General features: G+C 35.8%; 5 protein-coding genes across 6 annotated transcripts in view; 3 read left to right on the plus strand and 2 right to left on the minus strand.

Annotated features, from left to right (window-relative positions):
- Positions 1 to 176: 176 nt before the first annotated feature.
- LOC110381821 (stromal membrane-associated protein 1) lies at positions 177 to 10,769 on the plus strand. Its single transcript, XM_049845618.2, has 5 exons — positions 177 to 395; positions 3,101 to 3,231; positions 5,313 to 5,491; positions 5,940 to 6,048; positions 6,559 to 10,769. Exons 1-5 carry the CDS (start codon positions 278 to 280, stop codon positions 7,249 to 7,251), a joined length of 1,230 nt encoding a protein of 409 aa, XP_049701575.2. The 5' UTR covers positions 177 to 277; the 3' UTR covers positions 7,252 to 10,769.
- A 697-nt stretch (positions 10,770 to 11,466) lies between these two features.
- LOC110381808 (sister chromatid cohesion protein DCC1) lies at positions 11,467 to 24,351 on the plus strand. Its single transcript, XM_021342211.3, has 5 exons — positions 11,467 to 11,607; positions 21,947 to 22,137; positions 22,385 to 23,190; positions 23,506 to 23,669; positions 23,905 to 24,351. The coding sequence occupies exons 1-5, from the start codon at positions 11,594 to 11,596 to the stop codon at positions 24,008 to 24,010; spliced, it is 1,281 nt and encodes a 426-aa protein (XP_021197886.3). The 5' UTR covers positions 11,467 to 11,593; the 3' UTR covers positions 24,011 to 24,351.
- LOC110381807 (protein DENND6A) lies at positions 11,681 to 14,555 on the plus strand. The gene has a single exon (XM_021342210.3). It carries the CDS (start codon positions 11,898 to 11,900, stop codon positions 13,581 to 13,583), a length of 1,686 nt encoding a protein of 561 aa, XP_021197885.1. The 5' UTR covers positions 11,681 to 11,897; the 3' UTR covers positions 13,584 to 14,555.
- Positions 17,959 to 20,514, minus strand: LOC110381809 (mitochondrial import inner membrane translocase subunit Tim23). Its single transcript, XM_021342212.3, has 3 exons — positions 20,185 to 20,514; positions 19,243 to 19,350; positions 17,959 to 18,917 (listed from the first exon to the last, which is right to left on the minus strand). The coding sequence occupies exons 1-3, from the start codon at positions 20,399 to 20,401 to the stop codon at positions 18,658 to 18,660; spliced, it is 585 nt and encodes a 194-aa protein (XP_021197887.1). The 5' UTR covers positions 20,402 to 20,514; the 3' UTR covers positions 17,959 to 18,657.
- The window catches only part of LOC110381817 (phosphoenolpyruvate carboxykinase [GTP]), a 37,035-nt gene continuing 36,257 nt past the window's right edge, over positions 24,068 to 24,845 (minus strand). For both annotated transcript variants that reach the window (XM_064041502.1, XM_064041501.1), the window contains one exon: positions 24,068 to 24,711. In XM_064041502.1, the coding sequence (XP_063897572.1) occupies positions 24,409 to 24,711 (303 nt within the window). In that variant the 3' untranslated portion in view covers positions 24,068 to 24,408. The remainder of the gene's footprint in view (positions 24,712 to 24,845) is intronic.

Here is a 24,845-nt window from a genome sequence, read left to right on the forward strand (position 1 = left end):
TTACGCAGATTATTGTCTTGAACTTTTATTACGAAATCTAAGCCCTTACTCATGAAAATATAATGAAAGACATTGAAATAAGGAGCAGTGTTTAGGAAAAGTCTTGGAAAATCCATTTTGTTTTTCTGTTTACGTCAAAATTCATAGAGTAAAATGACAACACAACTCATCAAATCCGCTGTCATTGTAGCTCTATGGTTTCTCTTCCCTTCAACAAACAAGCATTCCACCCATTTTCATTGAATTTGATATCGTTTGCTAATAATATTTCAAAGAAATGTCTTCTAAAAGTGAAAAAGATCGAGCCAAACAGATCCAGGACAGATGTCAGAACATTTTGATGCAGATGTTGAAGGATGAAGACAATAAATACTGTGTTGATTGCGATGCCAAAGGTACGCGGATTTTTTCTTTTTTTTTGTACTTTAATATTTCATGTATCTTCTTGAATGCACCAGGAATGAGGTCATAAAAATCTTAACGAGCAGTTTCTTTATTAGTTTCGCAAGCAATTTGACTATAATTGAGGTCCTTGAACTCAATTTTTAACATCAAAATTATTCAAATGACTCACGTTATCTCGTAATATTTGTGAGACTTTTGCTTCGTTTTTCACATTTCTACATATTTCAGTGCTTTCTCTTAATTAGTATTAATAATTAAAAGCTAATCACGAAGGCTGTTAGTATCTGATTATTAACAATTCCTTCTTGCTTGAATGATTTAGTGCAATGTTTCAAAATAGTTAATATTACATGTTAACAGCTGCTGTATTTAATCAAATTCATAAATCTTATTTATTGTTTTAATAAGTCTTCAAAATCTCACTTAAAGGCTTCATGCCATGCAAAAAACATGATACCTTTTTGCTTGTTTTTGTATTGAAGGTATCTGAGACAAAATTTTAAAAACTATACACACTCAATACTCAATATCCTGTACTTCCCTGAGGTAAACGCACAATAAACATGGGAAAAATCATTCTAATGTAGCATTGTGTGGTTGCAAAAAGTATTGTAGTACTATTGTTAATGTTTTTGTTCTACAATATAGGGATAGAGATTTTTGGTCTATGAAAGAATATATTGCAGTCATCCAGAACTGATATTCATTTATTCAATGTGTGCAGCATGTCTTGTACCGCCAACTTCCTTTAGACAATTAAACTTGAATAAATGATCACTTCAAGACTTCTTGTACTGCAAGGGGCCATAATAGAAAAAGAGATGATTTAAAAATGTATTTATAAAATCATATCATTAGTTATGTTCTTCTGTAAAAACAGCTTTTCTCAGTTTTAATAACATCTCTCATTCTCATTATCTAAAATCTTAATTAAGTGGCATAAATGTCTATTAGCACACCATATAGGTACATCATCATTGACATCCTCCTTGGTATGATATAATTGTCATTGCCCAACCATAAATGAATGTGTTATGTGTACACATGTTTATATTTGCATTGAAAGAGTCTAAACAGGCAAGGTGCTGTCTGATTGAGGCTGAATGCTGTTATTTATTCATGACATAATCTGTTCATGACACAAAATGATTGTCTCTGGTTCATAACATAATTAGAGAGTTTGTTGGCATAACTTTTACTACACAAACATTAACTTTATGTAGCAATTTTGACCTGGGGCAATGTCTACTCAATTTTGTGAGACAGTAACTGAAGGTTTTACCTAAATAAATACATTTAAAATAAATATTATTACTACTCAAAATAATCCATGCCCCAAGGGAAGTACTTCCCACATAAGATATGGTGAAAATGTAGTATATATTATTTTATGGAACTGATTTATAAGCTGTTTTAATTATTTTTGCCAAATTTCATGAAAATCAATCCAATTTTTGCGTGAAAGAGAAATAAAATTTTTCAATTTCATCAAATCATCATCAATTCATCAAAATTTCACATTTATAATATTAGTATAAAAATATACAGGTAAATTAGTGTAACATTCTTCATTGGGCTTATCATAATGATGTGTCTTTTAATGGTACATGACAAACATTAATATTTTTATCACAAACACATTGATAAGTTATCTAGAGTATTTGAGCCCAGCTGTTTAGCATAATTGGCTTAAAATATCTATTTACCCCAATGATTATTTACCTCAAAATTATTAGGATTAGGAAGAGGAAATGAGAAAGTATATTTATTAATTTAATAGGGATTGATACCATGTTTATTCAAAATGATACTAAAATTGCAAAGCTGAAAATTTGGTTGAACTTGCTAATCTCAGTAGCTATTGGTCCCAATTTGAAAAACATTAGTTAATCTTACCTAGATTTAAATAATGAAATGACCCTGGGTAAGAATGCAAACAGATAGAAACTAGCTCCATCCTCCAAGCCTTTTTCCCAACTACGTTGCGGTTGGCTTCCAGTCTAACTGGATGTAGCTGAGTACCAGTGCACGAAAGAAACTAGCTAAGTGATGATTTTTTCTATGACATACATTTTTATTTATAACACTACTACCAATATCATATTCTATGTTGATAGTAAAAGTTGTGTAATCCACACAAAATAAGAGCTAACAGTAATTAAAATAATGACCTTGCATTAATTACTAATGGTCAAAAGGAAGTCTGCAATTATGTTCACATAAACATTATTTTGTGTGTCAATGCTGCATTCTTCACCGTTTCGCATTATTAATTTTAATGATGTAATAAGGTAAATGTTATTTATATTCTGAGTATGTCAATAGTCTTTGTTTGGAGATTTGTTAGAATTTGCGTTAGATGGATGAGGAAAGATACCTGTATTCCAAATCCACCACAATACACCTGAGGAATTATGTTTGTTAACTATAAAACCTGATTGAAACATCTTAGATTTTGAAAAACTTAAGTGAACTGCCTCAAGTGTTTCTTTCACCAAAGAGACATCTCATAATATCCTAACTAATCAGTCTATTTGTAAGTTTTCAACCCTTTCACTCTAAAAAGGCTGTATTGAATAAAGCTCCACATACAAGTAGGAAGCAAACTTAGAACTCAAGCGAAAGGAACAGCAAGACAGTTTTTAATATGCCTGCAAAGATTCCCTTGATGAAATACTTCTCGTTCTCCCCGCAGGACCCCGCTGGGCATCATGGAACCTGGGCATATTCCTATGCATCAGGTGCGCCGGCATACACCGGAACCTAGGAGTGCACATCTCCAAAGTCAAGAGCGTCAACCTTGACTCCTGGACGCCTGAACAAGTCGTGAGTATTTCAATATTTATTTGATACGTTATACTTAGTTTAAGTTGCACCATTTAAATATACAATGTGTCCCGGGGATAAGTGACCGCCCAAAATTTTTTGAATATTTGTACAAAATTAAGGATTTCATTTATATTTTTGAAAAAAATCATTAAAAAAAATTTATTGTCAGGCCTGTTAATAACAGGCTTTGCTCTTCTTTTTTAAATTTCAACTGACTGTATTTTTGCATTCGTTTGAAATAGCAGCAAACATTGTTGTGAGCTATTGTAGGAAATATCATGTAGTTTATTAATAAATTAAAAGAAAGTGATATTAAGGGGGCATTTATTGGACTTATTTTGAAAAAACTGAAAAAAAGGCGTTATTTTCTTTGAATTTTTATTTTCTTTTTTTTCTAATAAATGTTTTATTACATTTTTGTTATGTTTGATAATTTTAATTGATAAACTATGATGTCGGCTAGTCAATAAAGAAAAAAGAATTTAAAAAGATGTAAAAACTTAGGAAATAAAGGAAATTATCCTTACTTTTGTACAAATATTCAAAAAATTTCGGGCGGTCACTTATCCCCGGGACACATTGTATATACCGATGACCTAACCATAATCAGAGACGATATTGCCGTCCCTTTCATCCCTTGGTGAAATCGATGATTTGTAGTTAAAAGGTGCAACCCAACGTCAGCCGCTAGTTATCCTGCATTTTTGAGAGCACCCCTTACATATCAAGCCCAAACAGTAGTCAACAAACTCTGAGGGCCTACGCCTGCCGGGACTGCGAGTTCAAATGACTTCTTCCAAAACACATAGGAAGTTCACCTCTTCCTATGTGTTTGGGTGGGCGTTTTGGGGGCTGTCTTCATTGACATTAAATAAGTGCTGATTTTCAGCCTATTATGAATAAATGACTTTATATCTTTTAATGAGTTATCGCGGCCCTGGTAAACAAAGGGCTCCAAAAACAAAGGTGGATAGAAATGCTTTTGTACTTTTCAAAAGATGCATTTATATCTGAAGAAAACAAAAGATGATGCGATCACAGCTTAGGTATTAATATAACAAAGAGGACACATTTTTTTTAAATTGATTGTGATAAAAAATTCTTTCACTGTTTGGAAGCTAGACTATCCCCGAATAACATAGGCTTTTTTAATTTTCTCGCGATGAGAAGAAATTTCCCCGGGACGCAGGTAAATAGTTAGTATTAGTCATTAGAATTAAACAGTAGCTTAATCACCGACCCGCATTGAACAAGTGTGGTGATTAACGCTCAATCCTTCTCTGTGTGAGAGAAGGCCTGTGCTGAGTCACACCATAAAAAGGCTGATGGCAAGCAGTCAGAAGTCAGTAAGTTTGACACCAGTCTTACCAAGGGGTATTGGGTTGGTAAGTACTACGATATCGCGTTATCGTGACGTATCGCAAAATTATTAAACTCTGCTCTATGTATAAGGCGTTAGATCGCGTGACTGCTAGCTATGAGCACCTAAGCGACGTCAATGGACTAAAACACGTGGCTACTGAGTACTTAAATATGTATTGTAGGTTCTATTTTTTTTATTAAGGAGTTTCTTTATTAATTAATTACTTTGACTTGGTCTATAATGTACTGTATGTTGGTCTTGAATTTTTGGTGTCCATCACAGAGAAGTTCAGTTAGTAATGCATTTTCCTTACATGACTAATTATTGTCAGGATAAGTTTGTATACTAGCCAAAGGGCACCTTCAGAAGAACTGCAAAATATTGAACTAATGGGCAGATTAGCACTGAGCAAGTTTTAAGAGAAGTTGTCACGTATTGAATTAAGAGTTATCATCCTTCGTAAAATTAGAACTACTGGACCGATTAGTTTTTTTTTTCAGTGTCGGTTATCTCATTTATTGAGGAAGCTTATAAGGCCTATGGCATTCCTCAAAAAAGAAGCCTATCTACCTCTATAGTATACTATCTACTTTTTATCCGGGTGCATTGAATAGTTCCCCCTGATGGGAGAAACATCCATAGCGGAATCTAGTAGATACAATAAAAAACATATCATCCTATCACACACATCATCATTGCTTGTTCCTTTTCCCAGGTATCCCTACAACAAATGGGCAACTCTCGCGCCCGAGCGGTCTACGAAGCGAACTTACCCGATTCCTTCCGAAGGCCACAGAACGACTCCTCGCTGGAGGCCTTCATCAGAGCCAAGTACGAGCAGAAGAAGTACATCGCTAAGGAGTGGGTGCCGCCTGCGCTGCCGAAGGTTAACTGGTAAGTGGGGATGGGGGAAAAAAGTAAAAAAAGTGGTTTTGTGTGATATCATTGATGCTCTTTAGAGGAGCTCGTAGATGAATGTAACCAAGTCTATGGATCAAAGGTTACGTTGCCCTACGTGTGATGAGTTTCTTTTTGATTAACTGTTATATTAGGGCTGTATTTAATAATTTGTGATCAAGGGTGGGCCAACTACAAGGCTAAATATCATCTGCTTTTTACAAAATCTCAAAAGTTTATTTGGCAGAGACACTTAAACATTTGTTTTTCGTAAAAATTATTTGTACCTACTCCACATTATGTATATCATGTAAATACTCCACCATACCTTACAAAGCAATCGTTTCCAGCCATTTGGTTTTTAAATGTTATTGAAATGGCATAATTCAGTCATTCAATTCCATCGCTACAAAACCTGGCCTATAAAGCTGACCTAACGTTTCAGGGACAAAGAGATTGATGAAGAAATAGAGAGGCAGAAACGGAAAAAGAAATCCACCAGCTCAGGCTTAGGACCTCTGCCAGCTCCAACCACAAGTGATAAGAAATATAATGTAAGTATATCTTCATACTACATACAATTCAAGGGCCAATATATAGGCAATATTTTGTATGACGTAGGTACTTTATAACGCGTGACGTCTAAACGGTCATCCATCATATATTTATTTATTTAAGTAATAGAAAAATCGATAAGTTCGAAACTGCCCACTTGTTTGTGTAGAAAATAACTTGCTTAGTAAGTCTTTGTGAAAGAAATCCCTTAACAAAAATACGTATAAAAATCTACATAGATTTTATGACACTTTTACTTGCTTATTTACCACGGTATGCTAAATAAGCCATTGAAATTGATCAATTCCTATGCCCATTGTGTTTGATTAGCGCTTAGAACACTCAATGAAATACCTACTATAAAATATTATTTGCATTTTCAGAATCAAATAAACAATAACATCATTCAAGTCTCTTTGGGTTCAGATATTATTTGTTGTATGTAACTTTCTAAATTCCTTAAACAATACTTGACACACAGAATTTACATAAATAATGTAAAATTCCAGAAGTCTGATGTCATACCCAGCATTCCGAAACCAAAATCGTCAGTGAGTCCAAAGTTGGGCCGGTCTACGCCGCCCACAGCACAACCGGACCTCAGCAAGACTTCCAATGGCGCTGCAGACCTCCTCGGACTGGACACAAGCACCAAACCCGACCCCAAACCAGCCAACGACGATATATTCTCCAGCTTCTTCTCAGCACCACAGGAGAAACCCGCGGAAACCAAACCCGAAGAACTAAAACCTGACTTAAAGACTGAAGAAGAGAACTTCTTCAAACAAGCAGCCCCCACGGAGAAGGAAAAGTCTAAGTTAACAAAGGACAGTATATTAGCTTTGTACAGTCAAACACCTTCAACTAATTTAGTGAATCAATTCAACCCGGTGCCTCCCGTGCAGCCCGTGCAACAAGCACAGTACCCCTTCGCACCAGTCTACCAACAGAACTTTACAAACATGCCCGTACAGAATGGCATGCAGTTCAACCAGTTCCCTATGGGTAGTCAGTTTCAGCAACCGTTTGGGGCCCCGGTTCAGCAACCGTTGCAGAGTCAACCGTTCCAAAATAACCAGTTTTTCAACCAGCCCCAACAGCCGTTGGCGCAACAGTTTAACAGTCTGAACTTAGGGCAAAGTTTTCCGAACGCGTTCTCGCAACCCAATACGAACGTTGCTAGCAACTCGACATGGCAGTAGAGTTGTGTATTTCATTTAGATTTTTTATTTACTTACTTACTGCAGATGTGTGTGTGAGAAGGTTCGCTTGTGTGTAGTGACGTTTGAATTTAGAATATTTTTTTTTTTGTAGGAAATGTTGCCAGCAAATGAATTAAATTTATTTCTAAATACTTTCAAGGATATGGCTTTTTATTTAATTTGTTTGATGCCATAAATATTGTTTTGCCATAGTTAGTAACTTATTACCTCATGTTTTTATTTTCGATTTTTAAGCTTAACGCAGTAAATTGTAGACTAGATTTCTGGCAATATTTTTGATACACTCAGTGGCATGCATTGCTGGACATAAAACCTTGCCTTACACTTCATTTTGTAGAGGCCTTGGGAATGTTTCTAAATGATTAACACCAAACAGTTTCTTGTCAAGCAGTTTGCATACCACTTTTACAATTAAGCCGTCTTCCCAATCCGAGGCTACCACGAAAAATCGATCTCAAGATTCGTGCCACTACACACAAAGTGAACTAATACATCTGAATGTACGTTTGTAACGAGTAGATAAGCAGTTATTGTGAGCGTCGGCTCGGTCGGCTTCTTAAGCAGTTTGTTCCTATTTGTAATGCTCAGATATCAAGCTGAACTTAGAAGGCGCTGTGAGGCCTACTTTACTGTTAATTGAACCTTATAACGTACTGAATAAGTGGCAATTTCATTTGACGTACGTTAAAGTATATAATTCTTGCGCAATCAAATCCTACAAGGAATCTAGAAAGTTCCAGAAAAAAATCGAAGGTTCGTGACATTCATTCGTTCGAGAAAGGTTTAAACATAGGCTGAAAACGGATGGAAAGCGAAGGAGGCCACATAGCGCCTTTTATGAGCAGTAACTAAACATTAATGAGGCTTGGTGCTTCAGAATGAGTGGATGAGGTGAACGTACTTATTAGTTATTGTTATTCCAATTTTTTTTTTATTGAAATGTCTTCCTGAATTTATTTTATTTTACCTGTTGAATCATAACTTCGTCCGTCAAGCATAATTTTAAATATCGATAGAAATGGACAAAATAGTCGATAGCTAATAAAATGGTGGGTATTTATTTGAGCTTATCTTAGAATGTGCTATGAAATTATGTTGGTCGACAAAAAAGTACTTAAATGTATTTTCGTCGTCAATTCTTTCAAAGTTCTTGTCGAATCTGTGAACTTTGGAAATATTTTATATTATTTTAATTTGAAAATAATGTGTTTCCACTCATTCTGAAGTTTGAAAGGTCGATACACGCATGTTTTGGTGCAACGATATTCCTTGTTCAATGTCAAATGATTGGACCTGACAAATACATAAATGTGTGCCCAAAAGTCTTGTGTATTGAGACTTGAATTCATGCGGAATAGAGTTCAATATGTCGATAAAAGCACATGTGTGGACATACCTGGTTATTTCAAGTCTGTTCAAGTTTATGGCGAAATTGTGAAATGCTAAATTGATGCCCTCTGGTAGAGGGCCCTAGATAGTGCACAATGTAATGTAGAGTTTAATATTACTAACTGTATGTTTTAATTTCAGTAAATTATAAGTATTATAAGCAATTGACGCAAAAAGCCTATAAAACGTGCACAAACTTGAAATAATAAACCAAGCCCGATTACACGACCTGTGCAATTATGTAATTTCATGATAATTAACGATTTTTTTTATTATTTTCATTGAATAATTTATACTTCTATATATTGTGTATTCTTAAAACGTTTACACTTTGATGAATAATTTAGCACTTTTAAAAAATCTATTTTAAATATTTTATGCACAGATAACAATTTTGTTTGTGTAACGATCTTAATTCACAGTAATTTTAAGTAGATATTTTATTTTTATTTTGCTAAAGTCAGACGTCCCGGATTCGGCCTGTTCCAATGAAATGTAGAAATAATATTTTGAGTGCACACATTTCATATATTTTGTTAAATTATAACCATTGTACAAAAAATATAATGTCATAATATTGGAAAATATGTTTATTTACAATGTCGAAAACGATTTCGGGACGTTTGTAACTTGGAAATTGGTGCGTGTTCTTTAATCTATTTTATTTATAGAAGTTAAAAATGTTAAATAAATCTGATAACCATTTTCTCTAAATTGTAAAGTTTCTATACTATAACTATTTACATTTAGATAGCTATTCCCATCTCATGCTTTTAGGCATTTTGTTTGATGTTAGCTAAGGTTTACAAGTATTAATAATTTTTATATTAACGTGAATTTTAGTTTCAACGAGTATGTAATCAATTCAACCTGCACGAAAAACTTGTTTTAGTCATGGAAGACTGATTTGTCGACTGTCGCGTTATTTTAGAACAGGGTCATATCATCTTACGTGAGCATCAGTAATCATTTGTCAATTTACTCAAAGAAATATCTAAAATATTTTTTTATCCAGAAAGTCTCAGAATTGTATTGCTTATGAAAGTCCCACCTGTATTAATGGCGATAACATATTAATACAAGAAATAACTCCTTATTTTAATTTTTGTTAGAGAAAATCAGGCTCTTCTCATATGCACAACTTATAATGAAAGTATGCATCAATTCATTGCGAGTGCCACTTCACCACAGACTCCACGTTACGATGACAATTTCGCGCCAATTCTTATATCCCAATGGCGTCATTCTTTTCGTGACAACTTTTTTCTTGTCCTGAACAGTATTTATTCCTCTCACTGAGGAACCATGGACTATCTTCAGCTAAAATATTTAAATACTATAAGTTAATTATTATATGTAAATTCCAAAAATTCAATTCGCTACACATACAGAAAATAATATTTTTGTGGTTCTCAAAAGGAATGTCAATTTATTTTATTCTAATTTTGAGTGTTTTATACCTATTTCCCGATTATGGTTCGCGATCAAACGATGATTGAACAAGAAAACTGGTGTTTAGATGCAGGTCGATGCAGTTATAAGGCTAGGAGATCCGACGACAATACTTTTAATTTATGTATTACTATAATGTCTATTTACATGACTTACAGGGGTGTAAAAAATGCCTAATCTTGCAAGAAGTATAGTTTCTAATATGTTCTCGAATTGCAACTATGGGCCTGGAATGGATAAAACCTTTCGTCAGCATTCGTTCCATAATTTTGTCTCCACCATTAATAAGATTCAAAAACTGGTGACAAAGGCTTACGGAAAGCATTACAGTTAATAATTTAGAATAAATAGCACACAAAATTTCATTTATAAATAATTTAACGTACATAATGTATAATTGGCGTTTCTTACATCTCTGTGAGAAATCCTGTGATGGCTGTAGAATACCCCTCTAGTAAATAGCCTGTATTATTTTAGATCGTCATTTCATAAAATCCACTTTTGATGTATTTAGTTGAAAATATAAAATGTGATTCTTTATTAAGTGAATAATATGTAATATAGTAAAAGTAACGGGCCATTAGTCATATTGGCTGTATGTAGCCCTGATTGAGCCTGTATTTCGTTTACATAAATAAATATAATGCCAATAGAAATGTTTTTTTATTTATGAATTCAGGGACCTGTTATTCAAGAATGCTAAGCTAATAGATAGCGTCGTGTATGAACTGTTCTGGTGCCAGAATCTAGCCTTGCTCGATGTAAGTATGGGCTCTCTAAACACTGGAAGATTTTACCAATTCGGACCAATCATATGGGCTTACAAACAGAATAATGGATGGCATTCAAGACCAATCATTCATGCAATTTGTTTATCTGGGACCTTCTGCCCTTGTGGCATTGTGGACTACTGTTTTCCTCCCAATGATAACTAAACACATTTAGGTACTTAATTCTTTTTTTCACTAGAACGATTCAAAATAAAGACCTAAAAATATACTGAAGGGCTCTACACGGGATAAGTAGTCTTTCTATAACAGCTGTGACTGCACAGTGAACTGCAAAGTTCTATGGATACACGAACCGCAGTTGCAACTTATTTGGGCAGCTTGAAGCCGTGGTCCCCGAATGTTTCAAGGGTATCAAGTCATTGATCCGGTCTATAAAGCTCGAATCAGTTTAAAGAATATATCGTGTAAGTGTGAAAGGACATAATATCGATACGATGCGTTTGTATTTTGTAAAATTATAAATTAGCTGGTAAATTATTTTGAATACAGGCATAGGTTACACATAACATTTTTAAAATACTGTATTCACTTATAAGCGATTTTATTCTTATAACTAATGGAAGTGGAACCGTGTTATTTTTCTGTGTATAACGAAACGCGTTCCTAAAGTAGCTTGGTCCAGAAATTGTATTTTAACTGTTTTTTATTAAATTGGTGTGGTAAATAAAGTGACTTTTGAAGAATCTAAAATGATGGATTGTGGGTAAGTTACTATGATATAAATTATTGGCCCTTTCGAAGATTTTTGGTTACTTTTTATCGATAAACTTGTTAGACTTTTGTTTTGGCGCCCGCAGCCATATTGTGTCAAACAGCTGTTGCGGGAACGACTTCTGTGTGCTCCGTTGTTTTTGTCGTTTTTATTCACAAAAAATGTGTGTAAACTCGTTACACTGTAATAAACAATGATAAGGTGGTGCAAAAACAGTGTTTATTAATTAAACGTGAAGAAATTGGTTATTCGGAATGTGTTTTCGGTAATCAGAAAATATCATGGCTTGTGGATTGCAAAATTACGAGGACGGTGATATGCCCGCGGCTGAGCTCGAGTTCCAAACGAAATGGAGCAGGTTTTCCGACTGGTTGCACTGCATATGTGTGGTTACGTTCGACTTGGAGCTAGGACAGGCTATGGAAAGCGTGTATCCTCCTGGTGTGAAACTAACTGATCAAGAGAAGTGCAATATTTGTTATTTGGCGTTCCCCGACTCTAACTCTGGGTGTATGGGAGACACCCAGTTCCATGTCCGGCTGCGCTCGAGGGCGGGCCTCACACGCCAGCAGCTCGTGTACAACGACGACAGCGTGCCGACGTTGCGCGCCGACTCTACGCACTACTGGGGCTTCGTGTACTTCAGACAAGTGAAGGACCCCTCCCTGCCTAGAGGATATTTTCAGAAAAGTATAATTTTACTTACTAGACTACCTTTTATAAACTTATTCTACAAAGTTATCCAATTGATTGCTCCCAAGCATTTTGAGGAAGGTGAGAGGAGCCTGGAAGCTGCTTGTCATGACATTAACAGGTGGCCTCCACTCGACGCGGGGCAGAATGTGTTGTTACCTGTGCTCGGCACAGTTTTTCAATCATACATTCCTAATCAACAGACCGGAAAGATAACTCGATCTGACATTGCAAAACAGGTGCATTCTCCGAATGTTCCACATATTCTAGCATCATTACAAGATGTGAATGTATTTGATGTTCTATCTAGTGTTATTTCACACTTGCATTTATTATGGGAGTTGGTGTTGACTGCAGAACCCATAGTGGTGATGGCCAGTTCACCAACTGAATGTTCCGCTTTAGTTCAAGCATTGACTTACTTGATACAGCCACTACCATATTCAGCAGAATATAGACCATATTTCACAATACATGACAGTGAATTCAAAGAATTTACAAGGAAACAATTCAACCCACCTTGTGTAATATTAGGCGTGACCAATCCATTCTTCACAAAAACATTACAACATTGGCCGCACACCATTAAGTTAGGTGATGCTTCTTCTATAAAAACAAAATTGAGGAAAGTTGGCAATCTCAAGCTTTTGGACTCTGCACCAGGTGTGTATACTCAGTATAAACCTTTTTTGGAAAAAGATAAAGCTATTATTAAAAAATTGCACAATGGCATTAGAACTGATCGCCCATCTGAAGTTCAAACTGCTATGGTCAAGCGGCACCTACTCGAACTGACCCAAAGCTTTATGATACCTTTAGAAAGGTACATGGCATCTCTCATGCCTTTGCAGAAGAACATTTCTCCATTCAGAGCACCACCTGTACCAAATCCTTTTAATCCTGAAGACTTCTTTGCAACTCTACAACAGTCCGGCCCACAATTAACTACAGGCATAAAAGGAGATTGGATTGGTCTATACAGAAACTACTTTAGAACTCCAAACTTCAGTGCATGGTTCCATGAAAGACACAATAATTTGACAAATAAATTGCATGCATTGCAACTTGAAGCGTTGGCTGAGAGTGACTTAAAGAAATGGTCAGTTGGTAAAAAGGAGGTTGAAATTGTGGATATGGTCTTGAAGTTGAGAGAAGTGTTGAAGAGTAACCCCCCAGTGGCGGACAATACCAGGACATTGTTGGCGCGGCGCTTGGAGGACCTAAACTGCGTCCTGCCGGAGGATATGAAGTCTATACTGAACGCGGCCACGTGACAGAAGCACTGCTGCGCCTCAAACTTGAGAGGATGCAGCGACGACTGCAAGACACAATACAGGAAGTTAAGATATGGTCACCCTATTGTGTGCATGTGAAATGTTAAGTTTTTATATCGACATGCAATAGTATCGCGATTGGGGGTCGGTTGCGAAAACCGCGTTGCGTATATCAAGTTTCATTGCGATACATTTAGTGTATTATTAAGTTTGGCCAGAAATAATGCTATATATTTAGTAGGTAGTTAACTCTAAATTGTAATTAGCAAATAACTGAAATTAACTTAAATAATACCTACCTCTGCAGAATAACTTTACTTCTGGCCAAAGGCTTGTGGGCGTTTCTGCGAAAATGTTCGAATTTTAATGTTATTTGTTTTGTTTAAATTTTTTATCACTTGTTTTCAGTGCGCAGTTTAGTGTTTATAGCTCGATAAGTTATTTATGGATAGTCTTGCAATGGTTTTATATGTATTATAATTTTGACTATAAATATAGCTTCATCGCGAATTAGAGTGGATATGTAGTATAATTATTATTTCAAATATTCGACAAATATCGATCGTAACATTTCTGTGGAAACTCCTCCAGCCTGGCTTCTTTGAAACCATCTGACTAATTCATTGGTTTGAAAATCTTTGCTTCCATCTATGTACCTACTCGATATTAAGTATCTGATGTTAATTAAGTAAGTAAATAGTACTGATAAATTGTCCTGTTAGGAATGACTGATTTTTCGTTAATATTGGGTTATACGTGTAGACGTATAATGTTCCCAATTCAAGGTGGTGGTAATGTGTTGTCCTTATTTGGATTAATTTACGATTTTATGACCAGTTCTCCTCGTTTTTGTTGAAGATGATTTCAATGCTACTTTAAAGTAGCGTTTTCCTGTAATACTAAAGTTCAGTAATGAATTAATAACGAATCCATTTAAAACTCGGAGAGTTTTCGACGATGTCATCGTTTATATATTTACTAGCTTTCCGCCCGCGGCTTCGCCCGCGTGGAATTCGGTTATATTGCGGTATAAATCACAACTATAAGAAAACTTTTAAACGACACACAGCGCCATCTACAATTCATCCATCAAGCAAACAATATTTTTGTTTTCCCTCGGGAATATCTATTTTTTTCGGGATAAAAAGTACCCTATTATTTAATCCGGACTTCTAACTTTACGTCTGCAAAATTTCAAAGCAATCGGTTCAGTAGTTACGGCGTGAAAGCGGAACAAACAAACAAACAAACTCACTTTCCGATTTATAATATTAGTAAGGATGTAAAAAATATTGGCATTGAAAGCGCATGTATAAATAACACCGTGACCAATAAATTCGATGTACAATTAACGGCCATAATTCTGCATAATAAAATAGTGAAACAATTTTTATACGATGGAAAAATCTTGCCTAGTATGCCTGGGTGAGTTGTCAGTTGATAACGTATGATATTATGAAACTACGTCGATTATAAATAAGTCTTGTAAATATTGTAGCTATAAAATTAATACTTAATCACTAATTTTATCTAGTAAAGTAACAAGAGAGAAATGTCGGAAGACATTTTTGATAGATTATCGTATGTATGTAAAACATTGTAATCCAATTTGTGAGACATTTGTAAGTCTGCTATTTTACTGGCTGTGTATTCAAGGTCACATTGAAAACGCGGAAGGTTTGCAGCATGCATTAATTAATATTACACGCCACTTGTATCTAATTACATTATACGAATTTTAAATGTAACTGAAGATATAGACAGTGATTTAACGCGAACAATGTCCTGTATAAGTATGCTGTGATAGGCTTTAATTTTGTAATTAGTTTGTGTATTACATTGCCACATAAAATATTTTAGATAATAAATGTATTGTTAGAACACGAATACATGTAAAATTTGACGGGAAAATTACTGTTTACCGAGTCGTTACGATCGAGTGCACATATTACTGAGTCAGTAACATGAATCAAGTACTTACCGAGATTTTAAAATAACCGTTTCGATGTACTCGTGGGAGAAACGGTGTGTCATGCTATTGAATGAGCATTCTCAAAACAAATAATAGTTTTTGAACCATCGATGACGAAGTAAATGACTCTTGTTACTGACAAAGGGAATCCAGTTAATCGCATTATGTTAGTTTCTTGAACTCGGTTATATTTACGGTACAATGGAATTGTGTATAACACCTATTTCTAGACGTGTATTGTTCTTGAAGATAATTCTTATGAAAGAGTGCATCTAGAAAGGGTTTCCTTAGACATTCGGGATGTATAAATTGAGATGATTATGAATGATGATTACAAAGCTGAATCAGTCCAGTCTAAATAATAAGTCATTTTCCTTCGAACTAAGTCTAGATAAGAACCTATGAGTTACTATTCGCATTGAAATATATTTTCGTAAACTATTTTATTAGGATGAATGTTTAGAATCTCTGTATTGTATTTGTAACTGTCCTGTCTGTTCATCATTAAGGTGTTACGATTGTCAGCTACCAAAGTCTATCTATCGATTCGAAGGTAAACGTTCCTTGTTATTATACCCCTTTCAGTAGAAAATAGGGGATATATATTTACACAACGATGTGTATCGCAAAATACCTTCAAGATAGCTACTCAGCTGCACCCAATACTGATTGATAAAAATATTATGTAAACAAACAACCATGCTACACATTGTTACACATTTAAGTCGGCTTCCTTTTGGCACCCTCGCTCGAACTGCAATCTCCTTTGCGGCAATAAATTAATATATTTAGTTATCATATCTAAAGACCTTGATACCCACAGCGAAAAGTTCCATTATCAGTCAGTAGATGTCTAGGACGCTTGCAGGTCATGTCACAAAATTATCTGATATAAGCTAATATCGATAGATGATTAGGTAAGACAACTGACAGTCGTAACAACCCTACATCTCTTTACGTAACTCATTTATCATACGAAAGTCCATCCAATGAAACCGCAAAATGAACGGTTGTATATTGTTGAGCATAGATAAGTAAATAATATTAATGATACATTACGTTGTTATCGCTTATAGAATTTTTTCTAAGATATTTTATCACGAAACTCCAGTTAATGTGTAACTTGATAATGATATTAAACGAACCGCGCTTTTTAAAACACTCAAATTCCTGAAATTTTAAAGTAAAGATCGATTCTTGGCAATTTTATTCGAGTAAGATCAATCGAGACCAAGTTATCCGATTAGTTGATTAAATGAGTTCTGTTACCAATTGTATAATCGGAAATTCAGTCTCCGCCTCAATTGTCTGTAAATAATCGAATATAATATGTAACGAGTACCGATAATATTGCAAGATTTGATTGTGCATAGATAGAATGGCAGCTAGAACTCTTGGACTCCGATTAGGACCGGCAGACCGGGAGCGGGAGTTTCGAGATCTTACAGGCCTACTAAAGTAGTGAGCCACAAAATAACTGTCCCAGCACTCCGTCTAGTTGAAGATCGTTCAAGTTAAATTGAAGTAAGCGAGACGAACATACCGATTCCGGTTAAATTAAAAACCAGGTTTCATGCCATGACAAGCAGTAAAGCCCGAAAGTCAAGGTTAAAAGTGCATTTACGGCAAAAAGACCCACCATCCGGAAATCGGTGCTTGTTTCATTTTACCACGCTACTTGACTGCGCTAATGAATTAACAGATTGTTTATTTTACGTTAATATTTGTAAATAATTGGGTGCCAAATTATACTATTTGGAATATTGGACGAAAATTATGGCATTGTAATTTTATTTTTATAATATAGTTATAAACTAAAGGGCCTGTTTGCTCAATTGTTTGAAATGTAAGCTCGTTATAGGGTGTGCGCACATTAGCGAAAACGTGAAGGTTACCGTGGTTGCAAGGTTTCCGAGCGTTCGCCAATATCTACAGTGTACACCCTTAGAGATTTTTATGTCAAGGTCGGGTCGAGCTAACGCGACGTCAATATTATATCTGGACGGGTAACCCAACCAGATGGAACCGGATCTAATGACCAAACAAGTGGATCACGCGACCCACTTACTGTCTTGATGGAAATTTACTTATTCCCTTTTAGCGAGAGATTTTCCCGTGTGGCTCTGATCGGTCCGGATGGAGTATAACGACGGCAATGATGCCTAAGGGCTATTCAGATTCATACGCGAAAAGTTGGATAGTATTTCTAATTATTATTTTTACCATGACTCCCATTGGCTCGACCAGACTAAAAACGGATGGGATATTGCAATACCCATCCCCTATGTATCGTTAATTATAGCAGACTCCACTAGTGTATAACATATCCCATCGTAATCGCTACATGTAAATACAACATTGTACAAACTGCACTGTGTAAAACAATGTAAATGAAATAAACCATTTATTTTTCAAATAACTCATTTATTAACGCTTATGCATATTTGTGCGGTCCTGATACGACAAGGCGGGAATATGTACGTAATACAGGGTTGTGCTATCCATAAACTGTATGCAAATACACATGAACCATGAGATAAATTAGTTTATATGTATGGTCTGAGTAAATATGAGAGATAATTGTGAGTAAATAAACCTCACTAGAAAATATCTTAATATAATGTACTGCGTTTATACACTAGCTGTATAAATCAGCAGTTATAAAAATGTAGATTAAATAGTCTACTACATTATATACAAGATTACTATTATCTATACTGCTAAGCAATTGTATGTATACCTTTTGACTACTACAATAATTTACAAATTACCCACTTTAGTTTTGGTGTAGGAAACCATTTTATTGATATTCAAAAGGCCTACGAATTCTAAATTACATTGTCAATATTTATCCAATAAATATACCATTGAAAACGGGATGAATATTTTATTAAGTACAACAATTGCTACTGTGGCAAGAGCTACACAACTGTAGAGCGCAGTTTATGGATACCAAAAAGCACAATACATAAATCTAAACAGGTACGGGGGGACATGGCACAAATAAGTCCCGGCGTCCCGACAGATCCTTTGGCGTTGTCATAACAAAAAACTAAACATAACAGTCTATTAAATATTTACATGACTATAGGCGGTTTTGAATCACAATCTATTGTATCTAGCTTTGCTCCATATATTGTCGTTGTCGGTGATGAGTGTGTAGACTCCAGCGAGGGTTAGGCCGACAGCGGCGCCGAGGCCCATGGAGCGCAGTCCGGAGGTGCTCTTGTAGATGATGCCGGTGGTGGTGGCGGCTATGAAGGTGTTCGCAGTGTCTTCCTTGTCGCGTAGCCATGTCACGCCCAGCGCGATACACGAGTAGAATGACGCGATGATGCCGAGGGTGCAGCCAGTGTTCGTTCCTGGAACATTATAAAGGAGTTTGTATTAAGTTGGGTACACAGTACAGGTTTATATTCTTATTGGTATCAAGCTAAAAAAACTTTGTTTATTTGAACATTTCATTCATAAATGAGAGACAAATCTCATACTTGTAAGGAGGTAATCAGTTTAGGCTTTTTATAGAGAAACTTATGTGATAAAGAAAGTAATTATTCAAATTATTATAAACCTGGAAGTTGTTTCTTATTTGATTCTTATATGTATAGTAGACAGATATAGAAGAAATATATAACAATCTGAATATTTAGACCCAGATTATTTATATTATTTCTTGTGCCAACTGACCTTGCTTCATGATGTAGTTGATAATTTGGGTTCGTCGCACTTTGCCTGTCTGTCCTGCTAGTGTTGTGGCCCTCAGACCTCTGTATAAACCTGCCATACCGCCCAAACCTGGAACAGAATTATTCACAACACCATAAAGTAGAATTTAAACAAAAATAATCAATGGGAGTTTTGATATGTGGTGATTATTTGGAACCAATATCAGATTATGGGCGTATCTCAAGTTATTAATTCGTTGTATGTTGGAGCGCAGATATACATGAGACACTGTTGATTTTCTATTATTTTATATTAAGCGTCAAACAAGTGGCTAAACCAGGAGGTAATACTTTTGAACACTGGATTTGGATAATTAATGGTGTTTGTTTTGCTATTCTGGCAGTACTTATATATAAAAAAAGAAATTAGTTGCATAGATAGACTAAAACAGCTGATAGAAAACAAATATCTATCAAATTAACAAGTAGGTGTGACAAGTAGTCTTGAAAAATAAATATTGACTTCTTGTAATAACTTGTTTTCTGAAATGATAGCTGTTTAGTCGAAATTATAGCGCAGTATATTAGCTTTGCACCGTCTAGAGAAAAATTAATGTAGTTCTTATCAATAAATGATTTTATAGTTCCATTGTTCACGTGAATGAGACTCCAATCCAATTTACTGTTACTGTGTATATACGCAGTATTTACTGCAATCTGTCTTAACTTGATGCCTATATCAATAATAGTATACTGGTAGGTATAACCCTGAGCCAAAAACATTAATAATACAACATTTTGTTTCATGTTTTTTTGTTTGACTCTTTGATACTTCTGTGCGATTCGAAATTCTAATTTATCATGTATACCAAATACGTACTGTATTCATATTTATTCTTACACAGTGTTATGTAAAAATTACTAATAATTTTGAGGTTATAGTAAGATTTCATCATCTCATTACCTGATCCGGTCATAAAGGACATTCCAATAATAGGCAGTGCTACGTTAGACCGTCTGGCTGTGGATGCCATGTGACTGTCATCAGGATACAAGAATTCTGGTTGCATTTTCGGTATGATATGGGGATCGAAGTTCAAATATGGGGATAGACTCGCCCCCGCCTGCTGTGTCTTCTCCTCATTCTTGTTCATGGACAATATATCGCCGAACAAGGACATTTTGCTATTTTGGACACTATTTTAACTAATCTAAAACTAAAACGTGATTCGGATATCACGCAGCGAATTTAAAGAAATCGAACTTTAATGAAATGTCAATGTCAAAAAGGTGCCTCAAAATCATAGACAAAATTTGTGATAATGTTGTCAGCGTAATAATTTATTAATTTGGAATTTCATCCATAGAGGTTTCATGTGTTTTATTTTTATAAAAATCAAACGAATTGTTCATTTCTTTCTCTGTTTCAGTGGCGGATTAACCCTATAAGCACAACAAGCACGTGCTTGGGGCCCCTGTTCTCCAGGGGCCTCCATCCTCTGCTGGCGTTTCATTTTATACCTACATTTTATAGAGATTCATCCACAATATATCCGAAATCACAAGGCGCGAGCAGTTCGGGAGTGACCCTTCATACACCCCCGCCTCAAACTTGATTGGTCGCAGTGCTGTTGATTGTTGTACGATCGCAGTGATTTTTTTTTTCAATTGTGCTGTTGTTATACAATTTTTTTTCGGCTTCTACTCATCGTTGGGCAAAGAATTAATAGGCAACGATAGCGTTCCGAAGTCGCTATCGTACAGTCGTTGGGAAGCTCACGCTGTAACTACGAGTGCAATATAACAAACATATCCGAAAATTTTGGATGCTTTAGATCAGTGGTCCTGGTGGTGGTGGGCTGGTAGTGCCTGGAGGCATTCCAAGTGGTCCGCGGACCACCGGTTAAGTCCGCGGACGTTGTTATCGATCTTACGTTATCCATCTTACTTGTCCAACAGAAAGAAATTAAGGTTTGAAATGTAGCCCTTTTACGAAATTTTAGTTCTGAGTCTTAAAACATAATCAAGATTTCCCGCTCGCTTCGCTCGCGTTTTCAAAAACTATATGTCCTCGTTTTTACATTTGTCAACAAATTAAAAGTTAAGTACGTTTGGGCTACATTGTACGTAATTTTGGTTCTGAGTCTATAATAAAAATAATTAAAATTTCACGCTCGCTTCGCTCGCATATTCAGAAACTATGTGCCTTCGTTTTTGCATTTGTCAACAAACAAAAAATTAAGTACGTTTGGGATAAATTTTACCTCCGTACGAGTCCGAAAAAAATTTCGCGCTCGCTTCGCTCGCGCATTTGAAACTACATGTGCATCACGCTCGCTTCGCTCGGTCAATTTCTCCAACCTTCTATTTCCATTTAAGTAATAGGGGGTCTACACAGGCTCTGTGCTTAGGGCCTCGGATACTCTTAATCCGCCACTGCTCTGTTTAGAAAGGTACCTAGAACTTTACTTTATTTACGTTACCGCCGCGATTGCGGCCTACAGTAGCTAAATCGATATGAATGAGATCCATACCTACGATGTAAAAAATGTTCCGTGGTTGTCCCAATACATCTTTATCAAAACCATGCCGATTTCCGATTTAGAACCACTGTTCTAAATATTAGAACCATTTTTCGCAATAAACCTATAACAACACGGCACAGCAAACCGACACTGAAGTCACGCGTTCACTTTTACTAACGCAGGGTACTTTGTCAATTCCAGTGAGATGAGAACACCGGAAGAAGTGCGAAAGATCATAAAGACTGCGAAATTGCACGAGTCTGAGCTGACCGAAATTACGCAAGTCCTCAGGTTTCCTGAGCCAACACAACAGAACCACAACTTGAAGTTGATGCTGCTGGATGACACGTTGCTGAAGGAAATAGAAGCTGGAAAAGAACTGGTGTTTAAAGGTAGGTATTTAAGTTTTTTTTCATAATAAGTAGAACTTGATTGTTAAGAACACCTACATTGCAAAAGTGTAGGTAAGTACCTGTATTGTATAATTTATCACTGACTGTATATTGTATTATAGAGGCTTCTGGTATCGCGAGCACAAAGACAGTGTGTGAATCCTTACAGTATAAAACCCCCGTTTTCCTTCTTCATTTGTTTCGTTTCGTACCTCCCTAACTCACATACTAAATTCTCAAATTACAGGAGATCCAGACGAAAATGTGGTATTGTGTACAAATAACAAAACCTACGACGTTAAAGAAGCAGAAACATCTAACAGCCTACTCCTAGTTCCAGAACTTCTATTCGCAGCATCCACAGGCTTAGACGAAACCATACAAAACGACTCTATGGAATCAGATTCCTCTTTCGACAAGTCCAACGCGAGTCTTAACAAATCTACCGAATCCGACGAAGGGGCGAAACCACCGAGGAAAATCGAACACAAAGATATTATAAACACATTTTTTACGTACTACGAGTTAAAACCATGCAAACCGAGGTTGTCAAAGTTAAGAAAATTGTTAGAACCGACGAAATATCAGGGCTTAGAATTAGAATACGCTACAGATAAAACCAAATTGCTAAATTATGAGGCCCTCTGTGATCAAATACAAGCATCTAAGGCCGAGTTAAACGATGAATTGGAAAAGATTCAAGCGATAGAAATCGATGGCTTTTACCGATTATTGGAATTCGATTATGAATTTCGAGTATTATCGTATATGTTGGACTTAATCGATGAGAATTCCTGGGTTTTTGATCGAATATCTAAGGAAGTGACTATGGAGAGTTTGAAAGAATTGGTACCTAACTCAATTTTAGAAGCCATGTTTAGATTTTATACGACAACGTCGGTTATAGAAGATGGGGCTCAGTATTATCAGTATAAGCAAGACAAAGTATGTAGATTTTTGGCTCGAGTGCTCCTGAAAAGTGCTGGGAAGTTCAATCTGGTTGAGTTTTTGGAAGCCTGGAGGGATTCTGTTCCTGAAGGAATGGTTACAGATGTAAGTACCTAAACTCTCTAATTATATGAGATGTTATTCGCCCCTCTCTAGCGTGATTTTTCGCGATTTCGCCCTTGACCCGAGGGAACTTCTGCAGCCGGGTAAAAGTGCACTAACCTGGTCATCTACCTAGGAGAGTATCTTGACACCAAAAGTAATTTTAATCGGTTCATTCATTTGTCTTACTGTCGAGAGTTTACTACATGCCGTCCAAACCTGTTATGTAATTATTGCGAGAAAAATAACAAACGCTTGTTATGACACTTTTTTAGTGCCTTCTTATAATATTAATGCTATTTTAAACTGTTATTCCAGGAATCAATGTTGTCAGGAATAGCGTTAGTAGATAAAACGAGCACGCCTCAAGTCGTATGGGGGTTCTCTGAAGGCGATTTACCTGAGGAAATCCACGAACGATTCAAAATACTGTTTCAGACTAAGGCAAAGTGGACTGTTGACCAGATATCTCCGTATATTGAGTGAGTATTCTAACCTTTCATAAGTAGATACCAATTACTTAGGTAAATGCTCTTCTATGTATAATTTTTCTTGTGAAAAAGAACAAACATTTTTTTGGGGATCTCCTGATCCCCAGATCAGGCAAAATTTAAGACTTAATCTTATCTTAGAATGAATTAAGGGACTTTTACTGCTAATAACTTTGACCTCTGTGTTATTAGTAAGATTCTAATGATAAAATTCTACTTATTACAGATGCTACGCGACAGAAAAACTAAACGTAAATGCCATATTAACGAAATATGCGCGAGCTTCAACACAAGATGGCGTCAGAGTGTTTTCAGCTAAGCATATGAAGTAGTTTGTAAGTTTAATATAATCTCTATACATATGGGTACCAAATGAATAAAATTCATACTTATACTCATTGAATAATACGTTTTATTTAAAAATTAACTTACACATAAAAATATTTATCCAATATCTGATGAGTAATTAATTATCGCGTTATACAATACATAAAATTCTTATAAAATATCATTACGTTTACTTAAATAACACAGCCTTCTTGTTCTTCGTAAAACCATTCATTTAGTTTTCAATCATTTTTATCTCAAAATTGTACGACCAGCGCTCGATTAAAATGAAAAAAAATATACATATCTCGGGAATGTTTGCAAATACACGAAAAAGAAAATATAAGTAGTATCTTTACATTCCAAAACTTAGTCTAGGCTTAAAACTAAAAATCTTTGGTATTTATGATTGTTGGACATTTTTCCTAAGTTTGTTGAGTTCCTCCCACATGGCTGGGGGTAGGTCTTCTCCAACTTCTTCCTTGAAATACTTTTCGATGGCGTCTGCTTCTTGGAGCCAGAAGTCCTTGGGTATGCTGAAGAGGGTGTTCATGTCGATGGGGCCGAGGTTGTCAGTGTTGAGGTCGCCTTCAGTGGGGATGTTGCCGAGAGGACTCTCAGTGTAGCAGGGCTCGTTGTCACAGCGGCGCAGGATCCAGTCCAGGACGCGGGAGTTCTCGCCGTATCCGGGCCATAGGAATTTACCCTGTAGATAGAAAGTTCATTGATTAGATTGCTAGATTGATAGAAAAGGGTTTGCTCCGAAAGGTTCTCAAATTGTTCCTCGAAATCGAAAAACATGTAATTGAAATTTTTTTCTACTCCAAAGGGGGCTTTTTC

Source organism: Helicoverpa armigera, chromosome 25 (genome assembly GCF_030705265.1).
Source record: "Helicoverpa armigera isolate CAAS_96S chromosome 25, ASM3070526v1, whole genome shotgun sequence".
In the NCBI taxonomy this organism is placed as follows: domain Eukaryota; kingdom Metazoa; phylum Arthropoda; class Insecta; order Lepidoptera; family Noctuidae; genus Helicoverpa; species Helicoverpa armigera.

Coding starts and splice junctions, on each gene's coding strand:
- LOC110381821 (XM_049845618.2), top strand. CDS start 278: ATGTCTTCTAAAAGTGAAAAAGATCGAGCCAAACAGATCCAGGACAGA. Junction 396..3,100: donor TGTTGATTGCGATGCCAAAG/GTACGCGGATTT, acceptor TTCTCCCCGCAG/GACCCCGCTGGGCATCATGG. Junction 6,049..6,558: donor CAAGTGATAAGAAATATAAT/GTAAGTATATCT, acceptor GTAAAATTCCAG/AAGTCTGATGTCATACCCAG.
- LOC110381808 (XM_021342211.3), top strand. Junction 23,191..23,505: donor CTGAAGGAATGGTTACAGAT/GTAAGTACCTAA, acceptor CTGTTATTCCAG/GAATCAATGTTGTCAGGAAT. Junction 23,670..23,904: donor CAGATATCTCCGTATATTGA/GTGAGTATTCTA, acceptor TACTTATTACAG/ATGCTACGCGACAGAAAAAC.
- LOC110381807 (XM_021342210.3), top strand. CDS start 11,898: ATGGCTTGTGGATTGCAAAATTACGAGGACGGTGATATGCCCGCGGCT.
- LOC110381809 (XM_021342212.3), bottom strand. CDS start 20,401: ATGTCCTTGTTCGGCGATATATTGTCCATGAACAAGAATGAGGAGAAG. Junction 19,351..20,184: donor GTCCTTTATGACCGGATCAG/GTAATGAGATGA, acceptor ATTCTGTTCCAG/GTTTGGGCGGTATGGCAGGT. Junction 18,918..19,242: donor CAACTACATCATGAAGCAAG/GTCAGTTGGCAC, acceptor ATAATGTTCCAG/GAACGAACACTGGCTGCACC.